The sequence below is a fragment of the Lethenteron reissneri genome, chromosome 24, assembly GCF_015708825.2.
Source record: "Lethenteron reissneri isolate LAM-NWPU_2019-01 chromosome 24, ASM1570882v1, whole genome shotgun sequence".
Lineage (NCBI taxonomy): Eukaryota > Metazoa > Chordata > Hyperoartia > Petromyzontiformes > Petromyzontidae > Lethenteron > Lethenteron reissneri.
In genome coordinates this window covers 19,325,031-19,352,409 of record NC_083802.1, presented here as the reverse complement: position 1 = coordinate 19,352,409, position 27,379 = coordinate 19,325,031, and the positions used below count along the sequence as shown (strand labels likewise).

Genomic DNA, 27,379 nt, shown 5'->3' with positions numbered 1-27,379 from the left:
GCCACATGGGGAGGGGCTGGGTGGGGAGGGGCTGGGTGTGGAGCGTGGGGCTGGGTAGGGAGTGGGAGGGATGAGGCTGGGTGGGGAGGGGCTGTTCACCCCGTGGTGCCCTTATAAAACTCAACGTTTAACCTACTCACGCCGGCTTGTGCCCGCCCTCACAGTCGGCCATATTTGCGGAATACACCACGCCGCCGTTGACCCTGGCCATTGACCGAGCAAGCCAACGTTCCTACCAGCTCCCTCCGCAGGAATGTGTTGTGTTACTGGGCCCCGAGTTTCATTGCAATCTGCTCCGAGGAACTGGGGGGCGCCCGTGTGCCACACTACCCGGAGTATTGTGATCTTTGTTCTGCTCGCTCGGTTCATTCAGCCACGCGGTTCCTTTGGCAGGGTTTCTACGACGTGCTGCGGAGAAACTCGAAGCTGGGGAGCACCATCCTGCAGATGTTGCTGGTACAGGTGAGTGTGTGGGGGTGCCCGTATTTGATGGCCTCCGGGAATTTAGATTTTTCTATCAGTCTTTATTACTTTCATAGTAGACCATGCTGGACAGTGTGGGTTGGTGAAGGTGAGTCAAGTTAAGTTGATTTTGTTTAATAAGGCAATTAGTATGCCAGTTGGGTGTGATAATTGTTATGTTTAGTCCCAATTGAGTGTTTTTCATGAAATTCTTGAACTTGGTTAACGTTAGCGCGGTGAATATATATTGGGAGTATATGCGTATTACGCAAGTTGACAGCAAGAGAGAGGCCTATGTTGAGTATCGTAGGTGTAAAGCAATGAACTTCTTGCATTGACTCTGGTTATATGAGGTTGGAACGACAAATGAAAAAAATAGAAATGTTCCTTTCTGGACTCAGCATGGATGAGAGTCGTTGGCCATTATGGCGACAGGGCATTAGAAATCAGATGAGGAATCAAAACACTTGGCTACTGAGAGCAATGGCTGTGATGGTAATGGTAGCAGAGAGATGATGAGAGACTTGTGAGCGAGGACACGTTTGCATCGTCCTTCTGCTCTTCGCCTTTTGGCATCCTTTGGCCGAGCACCGGTGAGACACAGCCATAAAGTGTCTCTCTCTGGTTTATGCTAATCATCTGCAAGGGCAATGCATACACCATCTAAGCATATTTGTTTTACGACAGGTATCTGGATAATGCAGACTTGATGCCTTGTTGTAAAGGGTGTCTATTTGGAGTTTGAACATCTTAACACATCCTGTATTATTGCCTTTTCTTTTTTCATAATCTTGATACTGGAAAATGGTCCGATAGACACAGTATACATTCATAAATCAGGTGACCCGATTTTCCCTGGTGCGTTGTGCCTCCGGTTTAATGTCACGCGTGTGCCCACGTGTGCGTGTATACCGTGTGCGTTTCTGTCGGCGCAGCTGAAGCGGTGCTACGAGGCAGGCGACGTCCTGCCGCCAGTACGTCTGGACGGCTGCATCACGGCACAGGGCGAGCAGGTCTTCCTCCAGGAGCCGCTGGTACTGCCCCCCAGATTCCTGTGCCCCCCTCCATCGTCCTGCCCACCTGTCCTGTGCCACTCCTTTAATGCCCCACTTTGGCCTCAGATGAGTTAAATCGATTGCCTTTTATAAACTGACAACTTACCTTTAATTATCAGTAATTTTGTCTAATTATCAGCTGCAATCAACGGTCATATTAGTTGTAATCATTCATCTGCTCGCCATAAATAAATAATTATGATAGACGTTTAACACGTAAGCTAACACGTCGGCTTTCGCGTAAATAAATGTATACGATCTAACAAACAAAAAACCTGTATTATGGATGATGATAGAAGTTGACTTCCCTTAGGTGCATATATATGTTTAGATTCATCAGTATGGGGATTAGAGGGAGCTTATTTCAATATTGCCCAAGTTTTGTCATCACCTATCACCAAATCACCTGGAATGTGGCTGATTTCACCAGACATAGGAAGCTAAGCAGGTTTGAGCCTGGAAAGTGCTTGGATGGGTGGCATCCATGGATAAAACAGGTGTTGTCGGCTGCTGCAAGGCTCCCTCGTCAGCAGAGGACACTGCAGAATAATCCATTGTTGAACCGTACTATTCTCCAACATCTGTTCCTCATCACCAACTCTCACTAACCAGTGTAGTGAACTATGGTTGAGTAACCTTCGTGACTAAGACAGCGTGGGGAGGCCCTCATCCAGCAGTGGATTGACAAAACGGCTGCATGTGTCCACCTTGTCCACTGTGTGTCCACAGGGCCACCTCCTCTGCTGCACTGTGCATTGTGTGATGAAGTGGCGTGAAATCAAGGCCCAGGCAGTTGGCGATGATGAGGATGACGAGGACGATGATGACGATGGGGGCGGCGAGGGCAGCAGTGAATACGCAGGGGAGGGTGCACAGAGCTGTCAACGGCAGTTGGAGGCGATGCTGGAGTCGATGACACGGAGGATGATCAAGAGCGACCTGGACGACTTTGAATTGGTGAGCCGCCCGTTCACATGTGCACCATTTTGCATATTCTATACGCAGGTATGGGTGGATTGGTGGTGCAGTGATTCGTGCTGTTTTCTGTCTTCTGTCCATTTGATAAACGCTGCAGCATAAACATGCAGCTGTCTCAGGTTCTTGGCAGTGACACCATGCCATGTTGATAATCACCAACAAAGCTGAAACTGGTACTTGCCGTGTGCGTGCCACTGACAGGACAAGTCGGCAGATTTCTCGCTGACGACCAGCGTAGGGGTGAAGAACAACATCTATGTCATCTTGGTAATAGGCATCTATGAGGTGCTCATGGAGTACAGCTTCATCACGGGCGATCCCAGGTCAGCGCAGCACCTACGCGGTCATCTGGAACTGAATTGAAGTGCATGACACAACCGCATAGCCCACTTAAAAGAAATATGCAACTAAAAAAACCATTTATTAAACTTGCACGTGTGTGTGTGTCGATTGGCGGTGTGTTCAGCCGCCAAAAGGTGGAACAGGTGCTGGGGTTGTTTCAGCGCTACCTTAAGCTGGTGGAAATTCTGCGCGAGAAGAGTGTAAAGGGCAAGGGCGGCGCGACGAGCAAGACGCCACGCAGCCTGCTCTCGCTGCGCTGCGTTGATCTCCTGCTCTCCGCGCTCTACCGGTGTGCATCATCGTCATCATCATCAGCTGTGTTGTCCTCTTGCCCAGGAATCCTGTGGGATTCTAGGAGAGGGAAGCCCTCTCCTGTAATGGCAAGATTGTATCTTTCCTAGACAGCAAGTTGAACGCCGCCGTTTTTCCTGTTCCCAGCGACGAGAGCTCCGACCACGAGGAAATGCTGACGCCGTTGCGTGGCAGCGTGGAGTTCCAGCGCTACGTGCTGACGGTGGTGCAGCAGAAGGTGCAGCAGGCGGAGGAGATTGGCCACGTGGACGGCCCCGACGGACAGGACCCCGACAAGGTGCTGCGTCACCTGGTCTCCATCGCCCGGTGAGACATTGCAACATCGATGTCTCAGGCCGTCAGTGTAAAGAGGCAGGCTCTCGGCGCTAAAGTCAATTTAACAAGATTTACAAACGCCCTTACCAACTAAGAATTGAACACGTTACTCGCAGGCATAACGACCCGTGGTTAAGACTAATGACAAAGCAGCAGGACAAGGAGAAAACATGCCCAAGAATGAGATGGAGCAATGAAGTCAGCTCGTGTGCAGGTGCTAGATGGAATGTTGCATCTCAGAACCGTGAAAGATGATAGCTTGGGGAGGCTTTCATCCAGCAGTGGATTAATCAAGGCTGATGATAACCCTTAAAACTAAAATGATTATCTTCAGCACATAACACTACAGTTAAAACATAAACAGCCACTACTCTGCTGTCGTTTTTGAAGTTTAAACAGTTTGTGTTAGAGGGACTGCAGCAATATAGATTGCATTCACTGTCCGAAATTTGGGGGGGGGGAGGGTCAAAGCTTTCCCACCCTGTCTCCGTGCTTCCTTGTCCACGGTTTTGGCACGCCACCCCAACCTGCCAGGGTGCTGTTGTGGAAGTACTTCTCTGTGGCGGTGCCCACGAATGACTCGTCGCTGTTATCGTCGGGGGTGGTGGAGCCCGCGGGCAAGAAGGACAAGCACAAGGGGATTCCGCTGCTGTGCCTGGACGTGCTGCAGCGCGTCATCACCGTCGTGAACACACGCTTCTCCCACAAGAAGGAGAGCCTATACGCCGCGCTCGGTAAGGGGATTTGAGAGTGTCCGGTCTCTCTCCTGCCTCTTAGTTGAAGATGTAAATGTACGCTGACGCTGCCAACAGGGGAGGCTGTCTGACCTGGTGGCTGAGCGGTGGTATAGGACGAGCAGCTCGTGATCAGAGGGTTGCGACTTCAAGTACTGTTTGGGGGTTGACTCAGCCCATCATCCTTTCCAATGGTGGTCAAATAAGTACTACTTTGTGGGGAGTTTACGGTTTCCCATGCTGAACCGCGACCCCGCCATAGGAGTGTGGAATTGCACTGCAGGCTCAGGGCTATAAACAGCAGATGAGCACCACCTCAATGCTCATTTAATCAGGAAATGGCTTTGGCTTTGACTAGCAGAGGCTACTCGTTAGTACTATATGCCGCTGCTACTGCCCCTACCTGAATTCATTTGCGATTAATTTTATCCACAGATCTATCCCGTGAAGATCCAGAGGATGCAGACAACGTCATCATTGCGGAAAGAGCTGCGTTTCACATGAGGCAGTTCCAGGCAAGTTGTGCGTAGAGCGTAAATGGTGTCTGGATGGAAATATTGGGCCACAGCAGATTCTTTGGCGACGCACGCAAAAACTTTGACTTTCAACTTTTACAATATATGAGGAGAACTTAAAGTTCTAAATGCCATTTTTTTGGCCAATTAAGCCTAACCAAGTACCAATAATCATTTTATGAGTATTGCATTGGGATGTTTGGCCATTTGCGGTTTAAGGATTTTCATGTGTGGTAGGCAACACGCGCACACACTTAACATAAGGTTGAAAAACATAGGCAGACGGTTCATAAACCTACTTGCTATACTGCCATCTTGCCACCTATCCCAGCGGTAGTTGGGATTCTCGCAACACACAATGGTGTCCGAGTGATACTCCACGCACGACGATTATCTGACGGGGGACTTGTTGGGCGGTTCAGCGGAGTGTGGTTGGGCAGCTGTCGGGAGGTGAGGAAGATCTGAACATGAAGGAGCTCCATGGGCTGGTGAGCCTCCTGCTGGCGTTAAGCAAGGAGCTGCAGCCAGGCTCTACCGAGGTGACTTACACACACTTGCACGCACACAAGCCGAGGGTGGAGCCGGTGGAGCCTGTGGAACCGGGTTAAATTCCTGAACCTGATCGGGATCTGCACGCAACACAATCTTACTCGACTCTTGGCCCAAGCACTGTTAACTAGCACCTGTTTCAGACCATGAACGGTGCGGGCAGGAGTGAGGTGGCTGGAACGCCACTCCTGAATGCTGTTTTTTTCCACATCGCACCACGTACGTACTCATTTAAGGCTGTGTCGATCTATATCAGGCCCAGGTTAGATTCTGATATCACTCGCCACTGGCCAGGCATAGAACTCAGGTGGTCGGGTTTGAAACATAGTGATCGATAACCCATTATGCCAACACTCCCTATAATCTGAAACACACATGCATGCACCTCTGATCAGCACGGTTGGCTACTTACGGTGCAAAAGAAGTTCAACATATAACAACAACCGCCATTCACCACTAAGTGGCGGTGACGTCACCACGACGCTTGTGCCAGGCCATGTGCATCTTGAGGTCAACATACATACATGCACGCACGCACAAACTCTTGCTCTCACACACACCAGAGACCTAACTCAGCATGTACTAAAAAAATAAATGTTAAATGAGTAAATGAGGTTGCGTTGTGTGCATTTACAAAAAAGTTGTCTTTCACATGTGCATATCCTCGTGCAGTTTGAACAGTGCTTGAACTGGACAACCAAAATTTGCAAGGAGAGCAAAATTGGTGGGTATGACTGACCTCTTGGCCACGTTGACACTCTCACCAGGCAATTAAAACTTGTGTTGCGCTCGAAACGTCGTGATTTAATTTATTTTATACCTATGTGACTTTACCGAAAGAACCACAGAGTATGGATCCCTGCAGTCACGAAAACTTCAAATCTAGATTACAACTCCCACCCGTATGGAAACAAAATACGTTCTTACCAACCTTTTGCCTGCCGTTCGCCTCTCAGAGGATCTGCTGCTGTGCAAGATGCTGATGAACCTGCTCTTCAGCCTGCACTTGGCCCATAAGGGGCCTCGCTCACTGCTCAAGGACCTGGCGCAGGACATTCACAGCCAGCTGGGCGACATAGACGAGGTGGGCCTGGCGACTTTATTTGACTCGCCTGAGAACCCATGGAAGCAATCTTTCGTATGGCCTATGAAGAGCAACTATTCGAGATTCAGTTGTAAGAGATTTAGCCATTCAATTGCTTTGTTTGGGAGTTGGTGAATTGTTCATACTCCCCATCACCGCCGTCATGTATATATTTGCGGCAGTGCCGTTATACGGTTTATGGATTCGAGTTCGTAGCCGCAGCTACACACATTTTACACTGGTTAATGAGGTATCTGCCTCATTATTAAGACAAGTCACATTTGCAATACCAGGAGCTGCCATGATGCATTGGGTAGCAAACTGAACTTAGAATCCAGAGGTCAATGGTTAAATTTAATTCAATCTTTCAGCGCTGCAGTTGAAAAGCAATGGGCAAGTTTCATAAATACCCTCTCACCTCTGTCCAGCCAGCAGAATAACCGAGTACGTCCACGATCGATCTGCAGGTTGTGTCTGGTGTGGTAGTGAGGATCTCTTACAAGATGTCTGGCCAGCTTGGAAGAGAAGACCAATTACCCTTAGAGGTCCCTCTTAGTAGAGGCCCTTCCGCCAGCATTGGCATGAGCAAGCAATTTGTGCTGCACATTATCCACCTTTGCAACAAAATATAGATTTATATAGCGTCCAATTAAATGTAACTGCATTTCAAGATGCTGCAAGAAACGGTGGGCATTTATCATCATTGACATTAATTTATTCACATTTTTGTTATAGGATGTGCAGGTGGAAAACCAGTCCATTTATGCCATCGTGAATTCCAAGACTGCTCCGTCAGTAACTGTGAGTTACGTAAAGTTTAGATTTTTCTTAAATGGTCACTCGCTATATATGTACCGAGACCTACAAACGGTAACCTCCTCTCATACTGCAGAGCATTCCATTGTGATTCTCCCCCCCACCCCCCCTAGCTGGTGGTGCTGTCTCATGCAGAGCACATGCTGGAGGACGTGGAATGGCTCATTGCCCGGCTCAGGGGGGAGCTGGCGTATGCCAAGCCGGTGACCTCCGGTGGGTCCCTTACTTTCCTTATCTCTCCACTGCATCCTCTAACATCACACTCTCCGTATCACCTTCCCCACGGACTTATGCTGGTGCTGATAATGATGCCAATGCTGGGTGATGCCGGACCACAGAGGAGGGCACGCAGGATTTGGGTCCCCGACAGGCGCAGGAGAGGGCGGCCGCCGTGCAGCTGGGAGCGCTGGTCACCTGCTGCCATGAGTTGGTGCAGGCGGCGCTGCCCGCGGGCAGCTGCTCCACCAACCTGCTCAAGCTGCTCACCAAGATGTACAGTGTACTGGCCTCCATCACCAAATACGTACGCCCTCCCGCTAACGAGCTCGCTCACCCGCCAATCCCAGCAGTCATCACATTTTTAGTTTTGTCACTGCCGCCTGCATGGAGGAGACATCCTGTTCATTCCCTCTTTTGGCTGCCATTCCATTGTTAGTCTCTACCACCAGACATAATGCCTTCTAAGTGACGTGTCCTGCCCATGCTGTTCTTAAATAGAAGCGTTCGGTAATATGAATGTGTTGCTTATCTCGCTGTTTTTTCTTGTGTGTGTTATGTGTGGTTATAGTATTTGCAGGTATATACGCAAAATATAGGAGACCTGCCAGGGAGGTTTGAAAAGTTGGTGAGTTCCGTTCAAGTTCTTTTTGGTTTGCCTTTTCCAATACATCCTAAAAGTCTGCATTATGAGCATATACATTTATTACACGCTTTTATTTAACTCACTCTGTTTGTTGTTGTCGTATCCTCAAATCTTGTAACTCAATTTTAACCCACTTCCCAATGTGGTATCGACTGCAAACTTGGAATAATGTCATACTGATGACAATACTATATTCTATCATAAAAAAACAAATTAAACCTTTTTTAGATGTTATGTTTCGCCTTTTGGTCTAATTGTCCACGCTCAACTAACGTTGGCTGTAAATCATCACGGTTCCTTACGTTATGGCAAGCCTCGGGGCCACTTCCTGGAGTCGTGGAGTTCTGCCATTACTCGTACGGTACATTTAATTAAAGCGTGTTTAATAAAAAGTTATTTAAAATACTACTTATTTTTATTGTATTACATTTAATAATGTATTCATCTTTGCAGGTGAAACTGTCAGGATCCCATCTTACTCCTCAGTGCTACGCAATGATCACCTACATTCAGGTGGGTTCATTGAATGCACAGCTGCTCACGTTTTACTCTTGACGCAATGCAGAATCGTTGCCTTCTCTTCCGATGCAGTAGGGAAGGCGGTGTTGTGCGGTTGTGGCATGACAGTTAACCCTTTGCTCCTTGCCTGTCGCACACAGAGCGTGCAGAGTGATAGCCTCAACCACGGCTCGGACAAGAAGAGCAAGCGCGGGGCGGCGGCCTTAGCCAGCGCCGCCAAGGTAGCACCCACCGTCTCCCCTGCTGTGGCCCACAGACACAAATCAGAACATCTCCCGTCCCTCCGGGTCGGAGCATGACGTAGACGATCGTCGGCCGTACTGCGGAGTCTGCTTGTGGCCTCACAGAGCTGTATGGGAGAGGCGGCGCTCGCCACGTCGGTGTGAGAGAGTGGTGGACCGATCGAGATGGGGGACATTTTTGCTCCTGCTACTGCATATCCCGATAATTGCCACTGTCCGTTTCAGGCTAAAGTTCTGCGGGAAACACGGCCGATCCCAAACCTGATCTTCTATATCGAGCAGTACGAGTGTTTCCTCATCCAGCTCTCCAAGAAATCCAAGGTGGGCACGGCCTTCCCTCATTTGCTTTACATTTTTGTGTCTTCCGCCGGTGTTATCCCGATTGTGCTCTCGGAGACTAAAACATGTATTTGATCTCCCGTGGAGCAGTGCAACCATTAAAAGAGAACAGCCTACAGAAGTGGGCTTCACGTAACTTCCTCCAAGGGCCCTTAAAGTGATCCGTCCCAAACAGTTGTGAGCAGCACCTTCCCACCCGCCCTGCCACCGAGATAAATGTTTAATGTATGAGAGTGAAACTGATATTTTCATTCTCAGCTGGAATTTTGCCAAATGTAATACACTTGAGAAACCTGGTTTAATCACAAGCGGTTGCCTGAATTTCAAACTCATGGTCTCAGCGGTACAGCTCAGTGCTCTTGGCATCTGAGCCAACCGCTCACTTCATTGCAAGCAATTGGAAGCATTAAGGTTGTCAATGCCAGGCGTGTTTCTAATGGGGAGCGGCAGTGCAGTGGCTTGCACGCTGTGTTTCGAACCCAGAGAACAGTTCAATTCCCACTCACGACCAATAACGGTGCCAAATATTTAAACCGCTTTCTATAGATCGACATAGCTTTAAATGAGTACCTGGTGCAGTGTGAAAACATCAGCACTTGGGAGACAAAGGTGGCCGGGCATGGTGTTGGCCACCCACCCACCCGCTCGTGTGCTGTGCCAGCCTTCATAGATGCTACTCGCGAACAGCAATTGCCTCAACAGTCTGTTAAAGGCTACACACGGGGTGACCTTTGTCATTTCGTACATTTCCATTCTGCTGCAGGTGAACCTGATGGAGGGGATGAAGCCGAGCACGTCGCGCGACTTCCGCATCAACGCGGCGACGCTGCAGGAGGCGCTGGAGAACCAGGATTCGGATAATGAAGACGCGACGCAGAGCGGAGACGGCACACAGGTGCGTGCGCCCCACCGTCACCGCCGCCACATCAGTAAACACCGATTTACTCCAGTGTCTGGTCACGGCAATCGATATTTATGAGTGTGTATTTGCAAAACAAGTTTATTAACGGGCTAGAAAAAACGTGTTTGATATTTACACAACAAAATACAACAAAACACTCAAATATGTGGGGCTCTTTTCTGTTCTCCAGGCATCGCAATTGACTGAACAAATAGATTTATATAATTTGTTTACATCTTTTTGTTTTCCAGAGCACAACTATTTCAGTGCAGGAAAAATCCCAAAAGCCTCCCAGCAAGAAGAGGAAGACTTAACAAAGTTTGTGTCTGTTCCCAGCACTTTAAGTTGCAGTGATTTAGTTTTTTTACATACAGTATTGCATCGTGATAGCGAACCAATGCGTATAATACTCCCCCGTTTATAATTAACTTAGCTGCAGAAACATCTTACTGTGTTCATTTATACCCGATCCGTACAGTGATCACGTTATGTCTGTGACCCCGCGTATAACAATCAGACGCACCGCCAAATATACAATCGTTTTTTTTTTACAGTGTACTATACAGTACATACTATACAGTACACTACTACACTGTACACTATACTGTGCAGTACGCTTGACTGTATAGCGAATACATGTACACTGTGCAGGGATGATGCGTTAATGTTCTTGTTTCTTCAAAAGCCCAGTTCAATTTGTCATTGAGGCTGTTGTAGTGAAGGCCTTAATAGTGAACTCTGCAAGTGGTTAGTTATAACGAGGTAACACTGTATGAGCAAAGTCATTGGAGGCAATAATTACTTGTATTTATGATGCTCACGTTCCTGCTTTGGCCTCAGACGGTTTGTCTGAGTTTCTGCTCCTTGTCCTTGGTCTCTTTGGCTTTGGGTTTGGCGAGAGAACCGTTTGTCTTCTGTATGATCTCATAAATGTCCAGAGCTTCACCTGTACGCGGGCCAAACACAACGGTTGTACTTATGCAATGCCGTCAACTCTGCTTAAAGCCATTGTCGTGATGCCCACTCAAAAGCACATGGTCAAAACATAGCTTTGAAATTTCATGTTAAAGATGATGTGGCTTTGGAGTTCACAAAAATGTGTTCTTGTGTGCCACAGTAATAGTCAACATACAATTGTAAAAACAGGCATGTAAGTTGTAAAAATCTAATAAATTACATTCCAAATGCAACTACAATTTCTCGTGTCTCTCTTTTTTTATATATATATTTCGACCTTTATTCAGCTCAATTTGATAAAATGGTATTGTTGGTGATGGAGGTGTTCGTGGTTGTCGTGGAAGTGGTGATAGCAGTGAAGGTTTTTGGAGGTGGTGGCAATAGTGGAGGTGATGGTGGTGGAAATGTTGATTGTTTTGTAAGTGGCATGGAGATGGCAAGTGGTGGAGGGGTTGTTTGTGTTATTGACAGCAGTTGTGTAAGTGGTGGTGGTGAAGAGGGGGGGGCGTGGGGGGCACCTGGAGGGATGCCGTATCTGCGCTGCATGCCCGTGGGGTTGGAGGGCGTCACGCAGTCCATGGTCACTTCCTTGCGCAGGCACGTGTCGATGTCCACGGCGCTGAAGAACGCCACCGACTGCGGAAGGTCCTGCATGCCCAGCTTGTAGGCGAACATGCAGCTGCACGGACCAAGCACGCATGAGCACACGCACACAAAGTCACATACACAAAAGATCCCCCGTATAATCTTTCAGTGTTGGGACAAATGCCATAAGCAAGCACCTATGAAGGACACGGCACCCAAGTGGTTGGGTGGCCAACACACAGCCTGGCCCCTTTTTAAATCCCCATTGCTGATGTTTACACACTGCACCAGGTACTCATTTAAGGCTGAGTAGACCTAGGACCGGTTCAGATATTCACCAATGTTGGCCCTTTGCGGGATTTGAATTCGGGTCACTGAGTTCATAGTGCAGTGGGCAAACCACTAGGCCACCACTCCCCATGCACACATACACATGGAGGCATGTGCAAAGAAGCCAAGTTCATTCATTTACGGTGAAAATATCCTTTTGCTTGCGACATCACAACATAAGGGACTGCACTAACCATAGCACTGGTCATGTGTGTGCATAATAATCACCAACCATTATCAATCTACCGCTGGATTAAATCTTTCCCAATCTGTCACCATCCCACACGGTCCTGCGATGCCACAATCCCTCTCACTCCTGCACATGATCTGACATCCTCCTGGGCGTGTTCCTTTCTTCAGTTGCCATTCCATCACCACCGATCTCGTCCATCGGCCATCCACGCCCCGTCTCTGACACCCACGGACCCCACCTTACCCCCCTCCCTCCCCCCCGTTGCCCTCCTCACCGGGTGAGCAGGTTGGTGATCTGCATGGCGAGGGCGGCACGGTAGCGGTCCTCGCTGGCCACCAGGTACCGCACCTCGTCGTGGATGCTGATGCAGAAGCGACCCTCGATGCGGTACTCCTCCAGCAGCCAGCGCATGCACACGAGCATGAGGTGCAAGTAGTCGACCGCCGAGCTCTGCACCACCCAGTTAACCCTGCTCGTGATGAACTGCAACGACAAAGATCCCCCGTGTAGCCTTAACACAATGTTAGGGCAAGTGCTGTTTGCGAGCACCTATGAAGTCCGGTGCAGCATACGAAGAGGTAGGCAACCAGTTCAGATATTCCGTGAGCGGGCATCGCAGTAAAGTCGCAGGGTTCGTGGCACGGCGCGCTAGCCGCCACACTGCCGCTCCCAATTAACATGGGCAATGTTCAGATACACAGCTCTATATGCAGTAGGCACTGAGTCGTCAATGGACAAAGCTGTGGCACATTGGCTTCACGTAGCAGTGGGTAGATCGCGGCCGATACCAATACCGCCTGATTTCATCAATGCTTACGCTGTCCAATATCAAAACCATTGCTTCCTACCTCCTGCCAGATACCGCAGCAGTATCTGCACACCCCTTGGTATTATGATCTCCACCATCAGTCCTTGGGTCATTCCCGCCTTGTTCATAGGTTCAGCGGAGGATGTCAAAGGGATGCACGGGGACTCACTTCGTCCTGCACGGCCGAGGGCTCCAGTGCCCGGCTGATGCTGGCGCCCAGCACGGGCGTGCGTGGCGCGGGCGACATGGCGATGCTCTCCAGTTTGTTGAACATCTCCGACTCTGTGCCGCCGGACCAGGCGCGTCCGTCTGTGATGCGCCACTTGGAGCCCTTTGACCTGAGTGTGGGTCACACCAACAACGACAATTGCTGCTGTATCGCAAGGTCAAGTCAAGAGGTCATCACGGCCAATGCCACAAAAGCCACGACTATTGCTAGCCATCGCTTCCTTCCAACCTTGCCTTTTCCAGATCCCAAAACTGCTGCAAAGTTGACACATGACCTGGTGATGATAATGATGGGGAAATTTATGATAATGACTTCGATGATGATGACAATTAGGATGATGATGATAACAATGATGATGGCGGTGATCGGCAAGGGGCGAGGAATGGAGCTGCACCTTCGCGAGGCCTCCCTCTGAATCTTGCGCAGGTCCTGACTGGAGATGAAGCCGTCCTCGCTCACCTCCACGGGCACGCCCAGCGTCTCCACCAGCCACTCGCCCTCCTCCGACAGCCGGTGCCTGCGCGCAGAACATGGTGGTGGTGGTGGTCACGGCATCACAAGACTCGCACAAACACCGGAGTGCTTGTGAATTAAAATTATGCCATAATCTCTCGGCCATTGTGAGCCAATGGCCATCGCGAGGCTATTAGTTCGTCCGTCGAGAGAGCTGTTCATCGTCCAACCTGTTTGCCTACCACCAATCTGGGTGAGTACTTCATTGGAAGATGGAGTGTGATGTACCAGGTATTGTAGGCATGGGCTTCCCATAACCACCACCCACCTAGCAACCCAACCACGTTTGAGAATCTAACAAATATGTGCGATCTACCAACATTTGCTCCAAAACGCTGTATCACAGGCACAAAACTGAGCAGGCTACAGGAGGTAGCGACTTCACTGCTTGCTGCCCAGCCCATGGCTGACGCACCGCCCATCCATCGCTCACCCACTGCCTGCCCACCACACTTACCGGCGGACGCCCTTGGTGGCGGCGTACATGGCGCGCGCCTTCTCGGCCGCCTGCTGCGGCGAGAGACGGTGGTTGAACTGCATGAGGAGGCGCTCGGCGAAGGGCTGCCCGGCGCCGTAGATGCGGCCGTAGTTGAAGACCTTGGCGTGCTCGCGGCTGATGCCCACGGTGGACGCCGTCTTGCTGTGCAGGTCCGTGCCGTCGCTCTTGCGGCCCTGCAGCGTCATCCAGCCGAAGGCCGTGCACCCTGCGCCGCCGCGTCGCGAGCACAAGCCGTGACGACGATCGCACCCCCCCACCCTCCCCCCTTCTCAACATCGTTCTCGTAGTACGCTGCGAATTTTGGCTGGCCATTGAACAAAGACGGTCACCGCATCGCGCGCTTCCAGATGTGCATTCCAGACGGCCGCTTCCGCGGCCGTCTGGAATGCTCTTCGTTCTGATATTAGGAAGACACTGGAGCTATGCAATTTTAAATTATCTCTATTGAAAACAAATTTCTTTCGAACAGCTTTTTGCCTTTAGTTTTTTGTCCTTCCCCCGCACCTCCGATTAGCACTGGTGTCTACGTACGGTGCAAAAGAGGTTCAACATACATCAATTTTCGGACCATTTTGTATGTATATATATGCAGAACAAATAACTAAAGCAACTGTTACGTGAGGAATTGAAAATACTGCAAACATAACTCCCTTCAGTGCAAATCAGCTCGAGCAGATGACCTCCAGGAGGATCACTGCACAAAACTAGAGAAACGTATATAGGGTGACTATTGTACGGTGGGCATCCTCTCGAGATGGAGCGATGAGATCAGTCTGTGTGCGGGAGCTAGAAGGATTGCGGCATGGCATGACTGGGCGATGGCCGTGGCTTGGAGAGGCCACCATTCAGCAATGTATAGTTCACAGATATAGATCTCATCAGCAATCTGTTACATTCTAGATGCCAAGATGTGGCAAGTAAAGCTGAATAGATGCAGCTGCTGCTACCGAGCGACGCCGTCACGCCACGCGCCCGTCCACCAGCTCACACGCGCGTGAGCCCCCGGCCCCACCGTGCATGCCGGCCATCTGCGCGTCGCCCAGCACGGAGGCGATCCACAGCTCCTGCGAGTCCACGTCGGCTCCCACCAGATGGTACCCTGGCGGCGCCTGCACCATAGCCTTGAGCTCGCTGCCCACGCGGTCCGCCTGTCATGTGTGGACACGACGGTTATCGGACAACACAGATGAACTGACCGGGCGAGCGACCGACCACCCGAGCAACGGACTCACGGACGGATTGAGCGACTGTGGGGCAGGGGGCGACCGCGGTCGACGAGACACGGCGAGCACAAGATCGTAGGAGGTGGATTGTGAACTACTAACGAAAATGATCGCGATGTAGACGGCTTTGTGCAACCCGGTTGCGAGACGCTGTAAAAGTCCTTATTGTATGTGTATCATTGATATTTTGATTATATTTTATTATTCATTAGTCCTTTGTTAATCCACTAGCTTCGTCAGTCAGGGTCGCCGTTTGACCGCTAGCGAGTGCCCAAACCGTACCCGCGCGTTGCTGGCGGTGAGCCACGTGGGCTCCACAGCCCGGCGCGTCACCGTCCCCGCCGTCACCACCTGCGGCAGGATGGCGCCGTACTTCCCGTCGTCGTCAAAGTCCGAGTGCCTGCAAGCGGCCGGGCGAGTGAGACGACGAGAGGGCGAGCGACAGAGCACGCGACGGTGGGTGAGAAGGCTCAAGAGAGTGGCACGGTCCGTTGGGTTTACGGTGGATTCATGGTAGGGGGGGGGTGGGGATGTGGTGTGGCGATCCGGCCGCGTGGCCCAGTGGTTTGAGAGCGTGCGCCGTGCAGGCGGGAGGTCCCGAGTTCAAATGCTGCATCGAGGGTTGATGACTCAACCCATCATCATTCATCCAGGGATGATAAAATAATTCATGTTTTGTTAGGAGTGAACAATGATTGTTGTACAGAGTGGATGGGAAGTCTCTAAACTCTTTTAAGGTAGGGATGGAGACCTCCCACTCACTCTGTATGCAAATCCGAGTACTCGTCATAAGAATGTAGAATATCCTCCATTGGTTCAGTTCCACCAATGGAGATGCCCTCCACCCAATACTCATTTTAACGTGGAGACATTTAGGAAGATTGCGTGTGCTGCGACTGGTGGCGAGAACACCTCGCACAACCTCGCAATAATTACCTGCTCACTGTCTTGGGAAGCTCGCTTTTCTTCAGCCACACAACTTTCTGCGAGCTGCGGAACAAAACATCCGCGCGTCCCGGTTAAATCGCACCGCTCCCGATCACGGCAACGTCACAACTGGGGGCGTCGTGAGAAGGTGGCGGCAGCAGCGATCTTGAGCCGCTGCCACCGCCGCCACATCAGCACCGGCCGCACCTGATGCGTTTCTGAGCGTTTCGCCAGAAGGAGATCATTTTGTTGATCTCGAGCGCCCTCGTGGCGTCGGCTCCACCGCCGCTCGCCTGCAGGGTGCCGTCCTCCATCTTGCTCAGGAAGTCCTTGGCCAGGGGGCTGCCCACTTTGTTGTCGTTGCCGTCCTGCGGGACCCACGGCAAAACGCCTCTCGTCGGTCGGCTGTCACGACGGCGGGCAGAGTGGGGGGTGGGGGCGGAAGCGGTGGTATTCGTCTGAACGTTAGCGCCTCGGTTCGTACGCGACGGAGGGAATAGGCGAGCGCACCTTGTGCGGCAGACGGAAGAACCAGCAACCGGGCAGGTTAACGTCGTTGAATGGTCCGTTGCCGTAGTGATAGCACGCCTCGCCCACGTCGCCCGGCTCGGCGTCGCACGTCCCCACCTGGAACCCCCAAGATGCAGGCACAAGCGGTGCGCACGTGTTTATGGAGACGACTTAAGTTTGTAATTTGATTCACAAACTTGCCTTCTTGTGTTAGCCCACAGTTCTGCCTTATGAAAGAGACCTCTCTCTTAGTGTGGGATGTCATCTGGTTATAAAGGTCACTGATTGACCGATTGATTCTACTGACTGAATCATTGAATGATAACGAAGACCTAAACATACTGGCTAAACCAGCGAATGGGTAGTGTTGGGCCCCACAACACCAAGTGGTTGGCGGGGCTACCCCAGTCGTGGGCGGGGTTGGCAGAGAAGTGGGCGGGGTTGGCAGATAAGTGGGCGGGGTCAATGTGAGCAGCAGCGAGGAGGCCTTCCATTGTGTGGGTGGGGCTAGTGAGTGGGTGTGGCCATGTAGAAGCAGGCGTCGTCGCCAGCTCACCACGTGTTCCGGTTAAGCGTCCCACAAATGCGGCACCTGTACTTTATGGGCGCGTTACCGTGGAGCTTCCCTCCTTCTTGGCCGCCCCTTTCTTGCGTTTGGCGCCGGTGGGCTTCGCCGGCGGATCGATACCGTTGCCTTCCAGGAGGTCCAGGCGACACATCTCCTCCGCCTGACGAGACACAACCACAGCAACAAAGACGAAGGAGCTGGATTAAGCCAGACTGTCAAGTGCCACTCGCGAGCACCTATTACGAGTGGTGTATGGCACGTGTTGCGGTGTTGTGGCCAGCAACGAGGCTGACCACCTTTGTGTCCTTCGAGCTGATGTTCACACAGCGCAGCAGGTGCTCATTTCAGATTGAGACAGTCTTGGATGGACTCAGGCAGGAATCGAACTCGGGTACTGTGATTGTAGTGCAGTGCGTTAGAGCCACTGTGCCACTATTCAGACTGTTCCTGATCTCCCCTATCGTTCACTTTTCACTTGCGGTGTTTACCACATGCGTGCTGGACTAGGTGCATTCCGAAGTGGTGAGGTTCTCCCAAACCCAGACCGGTATGATTAGGGTCGGCAGCTGAGATGGAACGCGCGGAATCTGAGTCCGGCTTGGCCATCGCCTCGCCCCACCCCCCCACGTCCGAGCTCCGCGAGCATCGTCGTCGTTACCTCCTTCCACACGTCGCTGTTCCTCAGCATGAACTTGTCGGCAAGCGCCAAGTCCAGTGCCGCCGGGGCCTCCTTGCCCTTCCGCCGGCAGTGCCGCTGGTACACCTCCCCGACGGCCCTGGGGAGGGACGGGAGTGGGGAGCCCAGGGGGTGGGCGACCACACGGCACGGACGTTAGGCGAGCGGCGATCCGCCGCACAATCCTTAAACGGTGAGAAACTCTGGGAACGGGAGCGTGCGTGCATGCGGCCTGGAAACAGATGATACCCACCCAATGCAATTCGTAGATTTGTCTAGAAATTCCCTTTTGCGAGTCATCATCCTTCCCTTGATGTGCAGCTTCTGCCGCAATTGGGTCACTCGTTAGGGTTCAGGGTCACGGCTCGGTTCAAACCGTTTATTCTGTACATCGTGCTTTTATGTCTCATTAGTAGGGTTGTAACAATGCTTGGATTCGCTGATTAAATCAAATGTTGTGCTCTAACAGTTGATAATCCTCTCAGTGACTGTGCAGTCATTGGCGACTGGGCTGAGACCATCGCTTGGGAACCCAGATTAACTGTGGTTAATCGGCTCAGCGTTCTGCTGCCTCGTGGGAGGTTTTGGCGCATCCCCCCCGTGCCCACCTGCTGGGGAACGCCACCGCCACGTCGCTTTCCCCGCCCGCCTCGCCCACCTCGCCCAGCTCGCCCACCTCGCCCACTCCTTCCCGTGCCCCGTCTCCGCCGCCCTCCCCATTCCCCGTGTCCCCCCCCGGGTCACCTCGCCCGGGCACCAGGTAGCCCCAGCCGTGCGGGGTCGTGTGGTGCAGCGGGAATCCATCCCAGCTGAGCCGCAGCAGCTTGGGCGTGAGGCGCATTTGCAGGCTCAGCAGCGAGGGGCCAGGGCTCCACTCGGGGTCGCTGGGCGGCGGGCAGAGCTTGCGGTACCACCTGACCCGACCGCACGCACAAACACGAAGATTGCCCGTCCGTGTCACCCTTGAAGACTCTTGGGTCAAGTGCCGCGAGTGCTTGAGAAGGCCGGCACGGCGCACAAAGAGGTAGTGGTGTGGCCACCGCGGTGCCCAGCCACCTTCATCTACCCAGTGCTGATGCGATCCGCCAACTCTTGCCTTCGAAGCACTGGATCACAGGCGTGGGCCAATTGCGTGTGAACACGTGTTCATACACGGCCTGCGGACGTTCCACTATCAGTAATGAACCAAGTCTCTCACTACCGGCTTCTTGCCAGAGAGATGTGTATGTGTAGTACATGTATAACAGTTCACCCACGTGATGATTAGATACATTTTAGCGATTTAGGATTAAAATTCGAGCGAACAATTGACTCTTCTTTTCTACACACGGTGGTGGTACGGTGGCTGGTGAGCGGTGCGGATCTACGAGGGGGCTCACGCGGGGTGGCCTTGGAGGAACTGCTGCCTCTTGGGGAGCAGCGGCAGCGTCCGCTGCTTGAGCCTCTCCAGCGCGAGCGACCCCGCCGGCGGGGCCTGCTCCTCCTCCTCGCTCGGCGGCCCCGGGTCTGGCGAGGGGAACAATGTGAGAGAGCGGCCACCATGGGGCCTCGGTAATACACCTGGCGACCTTCCCACGCCCACTTCTTTAGAACTGCTTTTTTTTGTTTCATTTGTCCTCCCCCCCCACCTCCGATTGGCACAATTGGCTATGTATGGTGCGAAAGAAGTTCAACATACATACTTCACCATCGATCCCTTCGTCTCAAACACGCCGTCGCCCCTCTGAAAAGTTCACATCGTGCTGCCTGAACAGCAGCCCCGTGGAGCGAGCCCCGAGCCTCTCACCTTCATCGTCGTCGCACGCGGACGCAGACGTGGTGGCGGCAGCGGTGGCAGCAGCGGCGGCATCGACACCGGCGGCAGGGTCCTGCGCGCTTTTCTTCGCAGCAGCTTTGCCTGTTTTATCTTTTTTCTTCCCAGCCGCCACCTTCTTCAGTTTGAACTCCTGTGTCGACCAGTCCTGGTCCCAGAACCACGGGTCGTCTTTGTACCTTGGGGATGACCACAAATTCCTTATCAGCCTAGCATTATTTGCTATTAGAGCTGGGACAATTAGTCAATTGGTTAACAGACTAGAAATTGTATTCGACCACCTTCATGTGGATCTATTACTCAGGCCCCTTTAATATTGGTGGCCGCCCCTACATCCTGCCTCCCGAAGGCAGGAAACCCCTAGGAGCCACGCCCAGCGTGGCACGGACAACACCATCGAAATCACCAAGCCACATCCCATTCAGCGGCACACGTGGGAACAGAGGTTACACTTCTTCCCACACCACCCTCCCACCAACTATTTACACAATGTCCAAACAGTCAGACAATCGAACCGATACTCGTTGGAGTGATCAGTTATCGGAGTCATCAGGCAGCTGCCCGGCTCTTAATCTCCTCGTGTTCGAAAAAACTCGGCAACGCGCCCCACCTCTCGCCCTGCAGCAGGCCGCACGCCTCGTTGGCCAGACTCATGAGCGACTGCTTCATCTCGCGCTGCAGCTCCTGGTAGGTGTCGTGCGACTCGCTCACGTAGCGCTCCCAGTTGTGGTTCACGGGCAGGTAGCACTGACCCATCTCCAGCATGCCGGCCAGCGTCACCGGGTGGGGGCACCTGCCGTTGTTGGCACAGGGGACATTGTAGGGACCTTCAGTCAAGCGAGAGAGAAAAAGAATTCCACCTTTCTGGAAAGTGGTAAAATATGTTTTTTATCTCAAGTCTCTCCGGGAATCAAACGTACGGCTTTTAGTTATCAAGAGTACATCGGAGAGAAATTCCCAGCGTACGTGACGGCTCTGGAACCCCTGCGGGTTACAGACAACTCATAGACATGCTCCGTGACGAGCCACAATGGTGAAGGAGTAGAAGATATGGATGGGGGAATTCTTCTAAATGTGAGGTAAGCACATTCCAACCCTGTATTGTGACTTTAATGCCAACGTAGGTACAAAGGTTCAGAGATGATCGGTCGATTGGTAAAGTTGGCAGAAGAGTCACGAATGAGAAAGGTGTAAGTATCTATTAGAATTGTCAGCCAGCAAAGACATGAATATACTGATTTTTTAAAAGAGAGAATCTGGAAAATGAACGTGAAGGATTCCAAAATGAAAATCAACTCGAATGGACAAACCCAAAATTGTCAATCTCTGTCCTCAACAAATTCAACACTGAAAACCATTCACAGGCAGATGCGATGCAAGTTACACTTGAGCACAGCCCAAGAGAGGCCAACGCTCATGAGAGGGAATCACAAGGCGGCCATTGATGTTGTTGTTGTGCAGAGGGGGACGGGAAGAGCCCCGGTAGTCGGAGCAAGGGCTCAACGCTCGGCGGGGTCACACGGGAGTCGCGCGCGAAGAGTGCTCACCTCTTCATGAAGAGCGGCAGCTGCTGGCAGAACACCTCGTGCGTGGCTTTCACGTCCCGCGCGCAGTACGACATCAGCTCCTGCCGCGGCGCCACACGACATAAACGATCGGCATAATCAAAGCCATTGCGTTATGGAAGAGGGGCCATTGACCGAAATGTCGCCTGTTTTTTATTGTTTCTTGTTAGGGCCACACAGTGTTACTGATGAATGTGTTGAGTTCATTTGTAATATCGAATGGATGCTTGTACAATTGTATAATACATATTTAAACATTCGTTCCCCCCACTATCATGAATGATTTTGCACAATTAAAATTTTTGGTTTGATTCAATGCATTTTTTTCACATCGTTTGAGGTGTTGCTCGTTCATTTGTCTCGTTTGTACAGTTGTATTCGCTCTATTACCCTAAATAAGGTATTCCCATATCGTATACATCATCATCCATGTTCTATCCACTGCTGGATGAAGGCTACCCCACGTCGCTACGCCATTAAGATCTCACGATGCAGCAATCCACCTCACTCCTGCGCACGAGCGCATGTAAAACAATTCGAATCGATGAAGAAATGCAACGATACATGCCATTGAGAAACATTAATTTAGAAGCGAGGCGCCATAGGCAGACAACAGCCAAAAATCCACATTTATAGACTGTTTAAAACCAAACTGCATCGTGACGGCAGCGCAGTCTGCGAGCGCCCCTCGCCCCGGCCGCTCGCCTCCATTGCCGCGCTCACCTGGAAGCTGCCGCGCACGTCCTCCATGCTGCCCTTGACGAAGACGTCGCGCTCCTCCTTCTCCAGCGCCGGGCCCCCCACGTAGAGGCCGTGCACGTCCACCAGGTTGTTGATGCTGGACACGTCCACCCAGTCCCACGCGCCCATCTGCTCGCGCCAGGCGAGGGCGAGGTGGAGCAGGCGGGCGGGCGGGCGAGCGTGTCCGCGGTCGAGCGAGTGATCGCGCAGGCGGAAAAGCGAGCAGTCAACCGAGCCGATGTTAATTGTTACAAACCTCCAGTGCTGTTGTGGCAACACACGATGTGGCCCAACAGGTGAACAGGTGTGCACGCTCAACCAAGAGGCCATCGGGTGTAAACACAGTTTATCCACAACGGGGCGAACGTTCGAACGTATAGTTCAGCCAGTAGTGTCGTTAGTCCGAGAGCCTGTGGATGACCCAAACTCGTCAGATCAGACTCTGAGAGTTTCCGTGTGCGGCTTAACAGGTGCTCGCTAACAGTGCTTGTCAAAGTCTATGTGTGTTTCTAAGTTTGTTGAAGTGTATGAGTGTGTCGGTAGCAGTAGTGCAGTGGCTAGCTCACTGCGCTACGATTCCAGCGATCCGAGTTTGCTTCCCGCTCACGTCCAAGATCGGTGATGAAAATCTGAACCACTCATGGGCCTCCGCTTGGTCGATTCAACCTTAAATTATGACTGGTGTGGTGAGTAACCATCAGCACTGGGGAGACAAAGGCGACTGAGCGTGGGGCTGGCCGCCCACCCCCTCGTGTCGCCATGCTGACCTTCATAGGTGCTACTCGCTAACAGCACTTGCCCAAACAGCTTTGGGCGGGGGGGGGTGGATGTTTGTGTTTTCTGTGTGTGTGTTTTCTGTGTGTGTGTTTTCTGTGTGTGTGTGTGCGTCCGCATGCATTTCTGTGGCGCGCATTCACGTTCACGTGATGATGACCCCGGTGCTGCCGCCACCCGCAGGCGACCAACGCCGCTTCGTACCGCGGGGCCGTCGAACTTCTGCCGCGTGCGCGCCATGTGCTCCTGCACCTCCTGCAACCCGCGCCGCTTGCCGTGCCGGCTCGCCATCCACAGGCTGCGCTGGAAGCCCGTGAGCCCCGAGATGGCCATGTGCAGGCTCATGGTGTCGAGGAACCGCAGCCGGGTCGTCTGCCGGGGAGCGGTGGGCGGAGACGAGGTGATATATATCGAATAATTAAATTGATAAACGGTCATCGTGCCCGATGCCACTGATGCCAGCACCACCACCACGCCCTTGAAGTCAATGCTTCCTGCCTTCTACTCGATCCTGCGGTTTCTCACCCCCTCCTCCAATTCCATCCTGAAATTAGGTCTTACACAGATGACGCGTCCTTTGATGACCGCTCTTTCAGAATGATCGTCACCAGTTGCCTTCAGGTCTTCCTCTTGGTCCATGGCCTCTGGGTGCCACTCCCAATGGCTATCTTGCTGACCTGCCCTCTACCCTGCACGTGTCTCCCATTTATTCGATTTGCCACAAATGTGCATTTAAGCACACCCACGTACACGCAGTAAAAGCGGCTGTAGAGAGGCTTCCACGACGGCGCCACGGCACGTACCGCGAGCTGGTACTGCTCCCGCACGTGCGCGCGATCGAAGCTGACGTTGTGTCCCACCACGAGTCGCTCGATTGAGTCCCCTTGCGATGAGGACGACGACGATGTGGACGAGGAGGAAGCAGAGGAGCGGCTTCCGCTGCCCGACTCCATCGGGATGAGGTCCTGCAGGGAGAGCTGCTGGGGCCACGAGAAGCGGCGCTCCACCAGCCTTCGGCTGCACCAGGAGTACCTGTGTGCGGATGTACAGGTGTGGTGTCACAGGTGCGGTGCACAAGCGTGGATGCGGCAGAGGTGTGGTTGTACAGGTTTGGTTTCCCAGCTGTGGTCATATAGGTGTGATGGTTGCACAGGTGTCGCCGAGTCTTCCCCTAACCAACACGTCGCTCCACTCTCGCTCGCTCTCCTCCACATTGGGCACGTCACTAACCAAGCGGTGGGGGAACAGGCGACGGCCAGCGTGGGGCAGTGGCCCTCGGTCACGCACACCTCCACGTCGAACACGAGGCCCGGCTCGTCGGGAAAGGGCACGGCCTCGACGTGCCCTTCGGGGCCGTACCGCGTCCACCCGGCCTCGTAGCGCCACTCGCGCGGCAGAGCCGGCAGAGCCGAGCACGCCACGAGGCCGCACGCCGCGCGCACGTAGCCCAGGCTCTGCCGCGTGGCCAGGGCGCGGAAGTGACCGTCCACCGAGTCGCCCAGCAGAGGAGGCAGGCGGAGGTGGACGTCCTTCAGCAGGGCGCTGTCACGGCCCCACAGACCGTGCTGGGTTAGGTGCGCCTTGCTGAGCTGCACACTCTCTTCGGGGTGGCTGTGCTGTCGGTGGACAGGAAACCGCACGTGGTCAATAACTGTAGATGTCTCTGGCTTGAATGTGACCTCTAATCCGTGTCTCAGTGCAGTTCCAAGCATGCACATCTCCATGCTTATTTGTGCACTTTAAAGTCTTTCTTCCATTATCTATCCTGAAATGTTGGCCTATGTATATGTGGTATGACAGTTGTGATTATGAACCTGGCAAGTTGTATTTGTGCATTAAGAATATGCCAATAGTTACCTAAACAGTCTTAGTTGCACATGATTATGTTTATAAAAGGTTCAGCTGGCAATATATTTGGCCAAATCCTCGTTCGTTTGCTTTTCAAACGTGGGAAAACAAGTGCCTGGAGAAAACACCATGCATATGGGGGGATAATACCTAACTTTGTAGGTGTATTGAGGTTTCCCGAGTACATAAATACAGTAAAAAAATCTCACACTGACCATAATCAATCAACCACTAGTAATAGCTGTTCCCATAACTAGCCAACCACGAGTACTAGCCTCTACCTTAACCCTAACCAAAGCCAATCAGCCACTAGTAATGGCCCCATCACCGACCCGTTTATATTTGTGTTGTTCGTTGTTCTGGTGTCTGGATGTTCACCTCACCATCTTAAGTTTTACATCAGCTGCCAGTCCAGCAGCATCGCACGGACGCACCTCTACGCCTTTGAAGATCTGCTCGTGGAGATTCCTGCTCAGCATCTGGATGTTGAGAGGGTTCATCCGCGTCTCGTCCCGCTCGCTCTTCTCCTCCGCCGCCTCGATCGTGGCCTCGATCGTGCGCTCGGCCCGTGAGCGCGCCCAGCGCCGGCACGGAGCGGTGAGGAGCCCGGGAGCTCCCAGCCGCCGGCGCGACACGGCGGGGAGTAGCCACGCGGCCCGGGGCCCCGCGGACCGAGCGGCTGTGAGGATCCGCATAGTCTCTCCTCGTGCCCAAGTCTGAGGTTCTCAGGTCCCACCGAGGCTTCAGGTTCTAAGGTCTCAGACCCCAGTGTGTCAAGGCAGCAGAGGTCACAGGTGCCACGGTTCCAGGTCATACATCGGGGCCGTCCATAAATGACGTCACGCACCTGGGGTGGGGGGGTCAGACATTTGTGACGAGGGGGGGGGGGTTTGAGAAATGTGACGTCACATCAAAATGCGCAACTTTAAATATAGCCAAAACGTTCTACTTAGACTGTTTAATGTTTTCTACTATATCAGAGTGCAGCGCCACATTAAATACGCACTACAATGACAATAGTTTAAAGCGATGTGAAGCATGTTTTATTTTTCTTGGGGGGGGGGGGGGGGAAGAGCTGTGACGTCATATTTGAGGGGGGGTCTGACTTTGACGCCGTGACGGGAGGGGGTCAAAAATCGTCCAAAATCGCGTGGCGTCATTTATGGACGGCCCCAGAGATCGTCATGTTCATGGGTCTTTGATACAGAGTTCTCAACATGCAAGATCTGAGGTTTCAAATTCTCATTTCCCAAGGTCTAAAGAGTTGTAACGGTATCAGGTGCCAGCGGCTTCAGGTCGTTCGGGTCACGACCCGTAGTCCGCTCTGCAGCCGCCGCATGTCAATTGCGAGCCCGAAAGATCCCTTCTAACACCGCGGCTCGTTCTGCAATGCCGCGTGAGTTCTGTGGAGGCCCGCCGCGTCCAAGCACGAAGTCGGTGACCGTGTCAACGACTGCGCCGCGCTCATGTAGGATGTGCTGTGCAACAACACTGTACCGCGGTGTTCGATGTGCGTGTTAATGGCTACGTTAAGTGCTGTGTTGTTGATGGCTGTGTTGTTGATGGCTGTGTTGTTGATGGCTGTGTTGTTGTTCTCTGATTAGCACGCTTGGCTAGGTACGGCGCGAAAGAAGTTCAACATACGGTGCAGTCGGAACGCACGGAGCCTGTCAGTGCGCGGGTTCCAGCTCGACGCACGTGTAAACACGGCCCCGCGCGCACGTGCTTCCGCTCGTGTCGCGCCTTAACTCGGTCCGGGTGGAAACAACGGCACCGGAACCACTTGACGCGTTGAGAGGGGTTCCCCCCGCCCCCTACTCACACACACGTGTAACACGGTGATACGATTGAGCGTTTACTTATTTTGTCTATCCAGCAGTGCCACACTGAGTCTTTGGACTCATTTTTCAGGAGGGTCCTGCTACGTTAAAAATCCCTAATCTCTGCCATTACATACAATGAAACAAGAAAAGGTAAAAAAACAGAGCAATGTAATACAATACACTATTAGACAGTTATTGTAAAAAATAAATAAAAAAGTCTATCCCAAGTTAGTGAATTTTTTAATATTTTAGGCAGGAAATGAGTTTTCAAATTTAGATATTTTTTTGGGGTGGGACCCCCTGGAATATTTGCCCCCCCCCCCCCCAATGTTGACTCCATGGCTACGGCCTTGACTTAGTGGCATAAATCAAGTGGGTTGTCCAAATGGATGGACTTGCCCGAGCCATGACAATGTGCCATTTCACCACTCAGAGCAGTGAAAGGGTCTCTCTCCATGCTGTTCCCACAGACAGTAGCTATGTGGCGGCATGTCAGCGTGACACAGCGCTCCCCACGATCGATATGTAACCACATCTGGAGATAATCTTGATCGGGAAAGCCAGGAGGCCGGTGGGTGGACGAATCGCACCGCCGTTGATTTGTATTTAAGTGGACACATCGCCCAGTCGCGCTTGTACTTTGAAAGCTACGAACGCTCTTTACAACAACAACAAACCTCAACGGGTTCGTCAATAGCACTGTAGTGCGCGTGACATGAAAGGGGAACGAATGTACATGAGGCGACGTTTCGGGCAACTGAGCCAATCTCGC

The 27,379-nt window shown here is 52.3% G+C and overlaps 2 protein-coding genes and 1 long non-coding RNA gene across 5 annotated transcripts in view; 2 read left to right on the top strand and 1 right to left on the bottom strand.

Annotated features, from left to right (window-relative positions):
* FANCI (FA complementation group I) overlaps window positions 1-11,215 on the top strand; it is a 22,368-nt gene extending 11,153 nt beyond the window's left edge. For both annotated transcript variants that reach the window (XM_061558604.1, XM_061558605.1), the window contains 20 exons: window positions 394-462; window positions 1,398-1,496; window positions 2,247-2,474; window positions 2,697-2,818; window positions 2,962-3,126; window positions 3,276-3,455; window positions 3,999-4,198; window positions 4,634-4,713; window positions 5,136-5,252; window positions 5,935-5,986; window positions 6,219-6,346; window positions 7,082-7,147; window positions 7,276-7,375; window positions 7,501-7,685; window positions 7,950-8,006; window positions 8,478-8,537; window positions 8,684-8,764; window positions 9,011-9,106; window positions 9,888-10,019; window positions 10,277-11,215. In XM_061558604.1, the coding sequence (XP_061414588.1) occupies window positions 394-462; window positions 1,398-1,496; window positions 2,247-2,474; window positions 2,697-2,818; window positions 2,962-3,126; window positions 3,276-3,455; window positions 3,999-4,198; window positions 4,634-4,713; window positions 5,136-5,252; window positions 5,935-5,986; window positions 6,219-6,346; window positions 7,082-7,147; window positions 7,276-7,375; window positions 7,501-7,685; window positions 7,950-8,006; window positions 8,478-8,537; window positions 8,684-8,764; window positions 9,011-9,106; window positions 9,888-10,019; window positions 10,277-10,339 (2,280 nt within the window). In that variant the 3' untranslated portion in view covers window positions 10,340-11,215. The remainder of the gene's footprint in view (window positions 1-393; window positions 463-1,397; window positions 1,497-2,246; window positions 2,475-2,696; window positions 2,819-2,961; window positions 3,127-3,275; window positions 3,456-3,998; window positions 4,199-4,633; window positions 4,714-5,135; window positions 5,253-5,934; window positions 5,987-6,218; window positions 6,347-7,081; window positions 7,148-7,275; window positions 7,376-7,500; window positions 7,686-7,949; window positions 8,007-8,477; window positions 8,538-8,683; window positions 8,765-9,010; window positions 9,107-9,887; window positions 10,020-10,276) is intronic.
* POLG (DNA polymerase gamma, catalytic subunit) lies at window positions 10,109-27,379 on the bottom strand. Of its 2 annotated transcripts, XM_061558606.1 has the most exons (25): window positions 27,285-27,379; window positions 26,429-26,598; window positions 25,168-25,631; window positions 24,167-24,552; window positions 23,740-23,968; window positions 23,141-23,308; window positions 22,145-22,291; window positions 21,404-21,483; window positions 20,467-20,649; window positions 19,830-20,035; window positions 19,423-19,549; window positions 18,652-18,957; window positions 18,026-18,143; window positions 17,414-17,527; window positions 16,800-16,916; window positions 16,497-16,657; window positions 16,299-16,352; window positions 15,645-15,762; window positions 15,152-15,287; window positions 14,098-14,344; window positions 13,522-13,644; window positions 13,068-13,236; window positions 12,365-12,573; window positions 11,501-11,661; window positions 10,109-10,971 (listed from the first exon to the last, which is right to left on the bottom strand). In XM_061558606.1, exons 3-25 carry the CDS (start codon window positions 25,477-25,479, stop codon window positions 10,862-10,864), a joined length of 3,981 nt encoding a protein of 1,326 aa, XP_061414590.1. In that variant the 5' UTR covers window positions 25,480-25,631; window positions 26,429-26,598; window positions 27,285-27,379; the 3' UTR covers window positions 10,109-10,861. The 2 variants fall into 2 exon arrangements, with proteins under 2 accessions (XP_061414590.1, XP_061414591.1); XM_061558607.1 differs by lacking the exon at window positions 27,285-27,379 and having other exon boundaries at window positions 26,429-26,616.
* Window positions 18,944-21,701, top strand: LOC133346758 (uncharacterized). The gene is made up of 3 exons (XR_009755592.1): window positions 18,944-19,594; window positions 20,481-20,543; window positions 21,318-21,701. It is a non-coding gene; the product is annotated as an uncharacterized LOC133346758 (long non-coding RNA).

Bases quoted from the DNA above. Each gene is read 5' to 3' on its own strand.
- POLG (XM_061558606.1), bottom strand. From the start codon at position 25,479: ATGCGGATCCTCACAGCCGCTCGGTCCGCGGGGCCCCGGGCCGCGTGG. The intron at 22,292-23,140 runs GTACGAAGCGGC...TGGCGCGAGCAG, and splicing joins AGAAGTTCGACGGCCCCGCG to ATGGGCGCGTGGGACTGGGT. The intron at 18,144-18,651 runs GTGGGCACGGGG...GTCCCTCCCCAG, and splicing joins GCGGTGGCGTTCCCCAGCAG to GGCCGTCGGGGAGGTGTACC.